This window comes from Micropterus dolomieu, linkage group LG18 (genome assembly GCF_021292245.1).
Source record: "Micropterus dolomieu isolate WLL.071019.BEF.003 ecotype Adirondacks linkage group LG18, ASM2129224v1, whole genome shotgun sequence".
NCBI classification, from domain to species: domain Eukaryota; kingdom Metazoa; phylum Chordata; class Actinopteri; order Centrarchiformes; family Centrarchidae; genus Micropterus; species Micropterus dolomieu.
Window position 1 is genome coordinate 8,666,292 of NC_060167.1, and position 6,427 is coordinate 8,672,718.

Below are 6,427 nucleotides of genomic sequence, written 5' to 3' on the forward strand. Positions count from 1 at the left end.
TCTGCCAAGGCCTGAAGCGTGTTATAAGGCTGTTGTCACTGAGCGGTACAGACAGTCACTGAGCGTTGATGTGCGGAGCAAATGACCATATATGGAATACCTAGCTCCATGTGTCGTAGAACAGAGCCCTTAGTAGAAAAAGCTGTTGAAAACAGCATTCAGAACAGGAGGAAATCTGAGGTTTTGGCTCACAGAGATTTCTTTTAAATACTTTTATCTCATTATTGAAGCTTTGGCCATGTTTAACATGAACATCCAACATTGTAGATAAGTCATAAAACATGGAAAAGCATAATAGGTCTTCTTTTCAAAAGTGCTATATAAAAAACTGTTTATTATTATGATTATGTACATATATTTATCGGTGGGATAGTGGTAAAACAAATTGTGCATTTTATGGTCCAGAGTTGAAGGCTAAGGTGACATGGAGAACTGACAATATAACAGTATATTCAGGTGAAATGATGGCAATTTATTTCACTCTACTGTGGATTCTACTATGCTCAGACTCAAAGTGCAACAAAGATGCAGTGGCAGGGTTTACAGGATGGAGATCTGAAAAGAAGACATTTGTATTAGATCCAGCAAGAAGTGGAAGTGGGAAGGTCACTTGGAGAGAAGACTGTCTGATAAATCTGATTAGACTGGGACACACTAAACTAAATTCATCTTTACACCTCATTGAAAAGCATCCAAACTGTGATTTGTGCAATCAAATTGAGACTGAGGATGTCATCTGTGTTTATCTTAAATATGCAAATCAAAGACAGGCATGAGATGGAACGTCAAGAGATTAAATACACAGACCTTAGAACAATCTTCACAAACAGGAAATTGGAAGCATGTCTTCACATCTTCAAGACAGGGCTGAAAACAAATATGCACTGGTCAGATCTCAAACAAAACTCAAAGTTCAAAATCTTTACTGTACATTGTTGAATTCGTTAAGAACGAAATGACATAACTACGGTCAATGGAAACTGCTCAGTGTGAACCTGCTCTCATTCGTGAAGAGATCCAGGCGCCAACAGCGGATCCACCAATTATGGTGTTGTCTGGCAAATGCCAGCTGAACTGCACGGTGCTGGGCTGTGAGCACAGATCCCACAAGTCTGTTTCTGACAGTTTGGTTAGAAACATGCACAGCAGTAGCCCGCTGGAGGTCATTATGTAGGGCTCTGGCAGTGCTCCTCCTATTCCTCATCACACAAAGGAGCAGATACCTGTCCTGCTGCTGGGTTGATGCCATTCAACAGCCCTCTCCAGGTCTCCTTGTGTAACAGCCCATCTCCTGGTATCTCCTCCATGCTCTTTAGACTGTGCTGGAAACACAGTAAGCCTTCTTGAGACAGCACTTAGAGATGAGCATTCCTGGAGGAGCTGGAGAAGCTGGACTACCTGTGCGAACCTGAATGGGCTGCAGGTTCCTTATGCTACCAGTAGTGAAAAAGGACACCAGCAAAACTAGAGAACAATCAGTCAGGAAGGATAGTGAGAGGATACTGTCTGTGGCCACCACCTGCAAATCCATTTCTTTTTTGGAGGGTTGTCTTGCTGTTCCCTCACCAAAACATCTGTTATCACATTTTCATTCACCCAAATAAAATACACTGATTTGCAATCACTCCTGCTTCCTAACTGGTCAGATTGATATCCCTGAAGTTTAATCGACATGATGTTATACAGTGATGATCAAATGCTCCCTTTTTTTGAGCAGTATTTCCATTCTGTAACACTACAGAACTGCTAGAGGATGAACTGAAGAAGTTCAACCTGCCCAAATAATACCAATACATTGATGCAAATCTTTGGATTATTGTTTTTCACATATTCTTTATACTATAAACATTTGCACATTCCTTGGTCATATTTTGCACATTGCATCCTTTGTTGTGCAGCTGTATTAATTTTAAAAAGTTATATTTCACATATTTTCTGTATATTTTTCTAAATTTCTGTTGTGATTCTTGACTTCTGCAGTACTTTATTTTCTTTTTTCTTTAACCAAAACACCAAGGCAAATTCCTTGACATGAAAACCTACTAGGGTATAAACCTGTTTCTGATTTAGTTGGTGGATCAAAGAAGATCGACGAAGAAGAAGAGGAAGGGTAATTGGGCTCTACGTCATGCGAAAGCTGAAGGTGAGTCATGTGAAGTTAATTAAAGATATGAACGTGGTCACTGTGAGTCGTCAGAAGTCATTAAAATCAAACAACACAGTTTGTTTTCAGTAATGGTGACGTGCATTTTAAAAAACGACTTTAGCTATCAGCAATGCAGGGAGGAGAGGAGTTGAGGTCTGAGCAGCTGGATGTTTTTACAGCCTGGATTTTTACGACTTTATCTCCATAAATAAAGAGAAGACCTTCATACCGTGAGTTATACTGTGGGATGACACACCGTCTCTGTCTGTGCTGTCGTTTTGCTTGCTCCTGATTACATAATCATGTCCTTTATGATTATTTGTAACGTGACATGTGATAACATGAGTTGATTGGTATCGTGGTTGTAAACTCTTGGTCTTGATTGTGTAATTGGCTTAGATGAGAGAGCTGGAAGTCAAGTATCACTGATTCTTTTGAATGTGACTGTCAACTTTCAAATGTTATCTGTGAATATGGATACTGCAGTTATACTGCGTATGTATAATCCGCTAATAATACAGCTTTATAAATTAGTCTGCATAAGGTTAACTTTAAAAGTGTGCGTCACCTGGTGGCTTACTAATGCTAGCTACTGTTATGACCATTGTTTTGTAGTTAGCCATCTAGTTTTGCCATTTAATCTCAGTGAGGTTGGTTATAAACTCTGTCCCTAGCTAACTGGTTTTGAAAGTCCAGTAAAATCTTCTGAAATATGCGCACAATTGCTACGTACATTATACTGTGCTAAAAGACTAACAGCAGCAGGTGCGCCGCATGTGGAGGAGACATCTGCACTGGTGTGTTCACTGTCACTTTACCTGGTCCATGCTTGTAAAATATCCACCATGTCCGCGTACTTTAACGTAATTGGTAACAACTATCTCCGTTTCTCTGCAAAATGCAAAAATGGGTCGCCAAATATATCTTGGCAATCCGCCAAGTAAAGTCTATGTGTGGGAAACACTGAGCTGATGCTTTTATCCAAAGCGATAGACTCTATATGTCAGAGGTTGCACGCCTTTGGAGCAACTAAGGGCTAAGTGTATTGCTCAGAGACACATTGGTAGATGTGTCGCAGTGGGAATCGAACCGAGGTCTCTCACAACAAAGGCATGTGTCTTATCCACTGCACCATTGATTTTTGTGTGTTTTTAATAGTGGGATTAGATATCTGGGGATATCCAATTCCATGACAAATACCAATAAGATGTGGTTTAGCAAACTGACGCTACGGTTGCTGCTGCAAAGCTAACATGCAAAGAGGATGAGACAGTTTCCCAGAGTCAGCACACCAGCTCCAGACTGCAATACTCACAACTCTCCTGCTACTATAGCTAACATCACAATAACGGCATGTCTTGGTGAACTAGAAAGTATGCTGGATGTTGGTGGGCGAGTCATTTATCATTACCTGACACACAAATCATGGCGGGAAAGTGTTGATCCACTTTGTTTCCCATTTACAGAGGCAGGGCAGGAGATATTCGCTGAATTAGACAAAAAGGAAGGCGTTTATTTAATTAGAATTGCTTACCCTACATCTAAATGTGGGTGGACTAATCATTGTAGTGGCTGATGATTTTGTTGTCATGAAGAAGTTGGTTTCACAGAAACTCGACTGTCTTTTTTTTCTCATTTTGAGGAGTTTATACACTGAAACTCTGATCGCTGATCTTGTTACCAATGTAACGGCTTCACCGCCCGTTCTGTCAGTGTAGTTTGTTTGTTGACTGTAGTTGGGGTGTTTTTTTGTTTTGTTTTTTATTTTATTGTTTCAGAGCTGCTGTTGTGTTATAGCTACGAGCTGACAAGTCTGCTGGCATCATCTGTCTGCTGTGGGAGGTGGAGCTGGTGGGAAAACGAGACATCAGAGCCAAACTGGAAAAAAGTGACATTTCAGTGTGGATGGAGGGGGAGGAGGGGCGAAGGTTGAGTCAAGCAAGATGCTCAGCTGGCTGGTTTTTGACCTTTGATTCACAGCAGTTACAGCGGATTCTAATGGAAATGTCACAGTAAGAAAACAAAGTAAAAGGTCTAGAAACGTCACAGACCTAACTGCCATTAGTCTGTATGTGTGGTATCAAACACTTGTAGCTTCTTCACAGCAGAGTTATACACAAATCCTGCCTCAATGTTCGGCTACCTGACTTGGGCTTCAGGATGTATTTGTTTATTTTCAACTGTAATTTACAGAGAATGTCTCTTTCTCTCTGAGACAGAACCACTTGTCTGCACCTATGTACCGTATATTATCTGTTGCAAGTAGATTCACGTTGTCAGTGCCATCAGTTAGCTTGGTGAGCTAATGGTCAGCAATGGATGAAATCATAAATATTCCCTCGGATCAGGTTTTGGTGATAGATTTGGCAGTACCAGTCTGGACAGGTTCTGGTCTCATATGGAAGTCTATTGCCTCCTCAAAGACATCTCCACTTGAAGTATGTGTTTTTAGGGATTTATTGGAACCAGCAGGCTGAAGCTGCAGCCCAGATTGTTCTCTGTAGCTACACCAGCAAGCAGCTAACATTTGACTTCCAGGTATTGGGTCCAGTTTATTTGGTACGCCTAGCTAAAACTAATTAAATTCTTTTTATGTAGTGCAGAAGCAGCCAACACATTATTCACACAGAAATACAAAAATAGTAAAAGTGGTTGTGGTCCAGACAGAAAATTAATAATGGTAATTATAAAAAGGGTGTTTGCTTCTGATCCCCAAACTTGAGACCCCTATTAAATGAACGAATTATCTGGATGTTTCTTTTGTGGTTGTACACCTCCACAGTTTGTCCGATTAGAACAATTAAGATGGTGTTGTTAATCTGTCCAATCCAATGGCACTCTCACACTCTTTGTTCTTGCGACTTGTTTATTGTAGAAATGAAAATAGTGTGTGTGGTAACTGTAAAGAGAATAAACAATATGTAAACAAATGACATTTTAGACATCTGAAATAGCATTGAATAAAAACAATATGAGATAAAGAATTACGATTAATGACATTTATGAAGACAAATGAGCAAAAAAGAAATAACTTCTGAGGAAAAAGTATGAACTAAATAAGTGAGCTTCAATATTTTACACACTTGGACTGAAAAGGCTCTGCTTCATTGGCTAACTAATGACACACAGACTAGGTAGTTTCGTGACGGCCCCTTACTAACCCAACAGTACTAATTAACAGGAGGGAAAAGTCAGACATGAACTATTTATTGATTATATAACAGGAGGGAAATGTCCGACTGAGTATAAACATGAAAACAAACACAGCAAAATATGATATACAGTCCCCTCCAAAAATATTTGGAACGGGAATCCAAATTCCTTTTTGTTTTTGTTGTTCACTCAAGACATTTGGGTTTAAGATCTAAGATGAGTATGAGACAAGAGTTCAGAATTTCAGCTCTCATTTCCTGGTATTCATATCTAGATGTGTTAAACAACACAGGACATATCACCATTTGTTTGAACCCACCTATTTTTCAAGTGAGCAAAACTATTGGAACATGTGACTAACAGATGTTTCTTGTTGCCCAGGTGTTGCCTTTTAGCTTGATTGTCCGAACATTAAATAGCTCTGCATGACTAGTCCAAGTTTTCATCCTTGGCTCAAACCTATAAAGACTGCATTTCCTGTTAAAGAGGATAAACCAACATAGAGACCAGAGAGCTGTCTATGGGAGAAAAGCAAGCCATTGTCAAGCTGAGAAAAGAAGGAAAATCGACCAGAGCCATTGGACAAACATTGGAATGTCCTGAAAAAGAAACTACTGAGCAACAGACGTCGAACAGGTCGGCCAAGGAAAACAACAGTAGTTGACAGAAATATCGTGAGAGCTGTGAAGAAAACCCCCAAAACATCAGTAAGTGACATCATCAACAACCTCCACAGTGCAGGGGTGAAGGTATCACAATCCACTGTTGGAAGAAGACTCAGAGAGCAGAAATATAGAGGCCACAGCACAAGATGCAAACCACTCATCAGCAGGAAGAATCGGAAGGCCAGATTGAAATTTGCAAAGATGAGCCGCAAAAGTACTGGAACACAATCTTGATGAGATGAAGATTAATCTCTCGCAAAGTGATGGAAAGGCCAAAGTGTGGAGAAAGAAAGGAACTGCTTATGATCCGAAGCATACAAGCTCATCTGTGAAGCATGGTGGAGGTGATGTCATGGCTTGGGCGCGCATGGCTGCTTCAGGAACAGGCTCATTAATATTTATTGATGATGTAACTGATGATGGTGGCAGCAGAATGAATTCAGAAGTGTCCAGAAACATTTTG

General features: G+C 40.2%; 1 protein-coding gene across 1 annotated transcript in view; it reads right to left on the reverse strand.

Annotated features, from left to right (window-relative positions):
* Positions 1–984: 984 nt before the first annotated feature.
* stab1 (stabilin 1) overlaps positions 985–6,427 on the reverse strand; it is a 75,081-nt gene continuing 69,638 nt past the window's right edge. Inside the window, exons 42-44 of the mRNA XM_046075075.1 lie at positions 1,409–1,464; positions 1,224–1,322; positions 985–1,089 (exon numbers count right to left, since the gene is read on the reverse strand). Of these exons, the coding sequence (XP_045931031.1) occupies positions 985–1,089; positions 1,224–1,322; positions 1,409–1,464 (260 nt within the window). The remainder of the gene's footprint in view (positions 1,090–1,223; positions 1,323–1,408; positions 1,465–6,427) is intronic.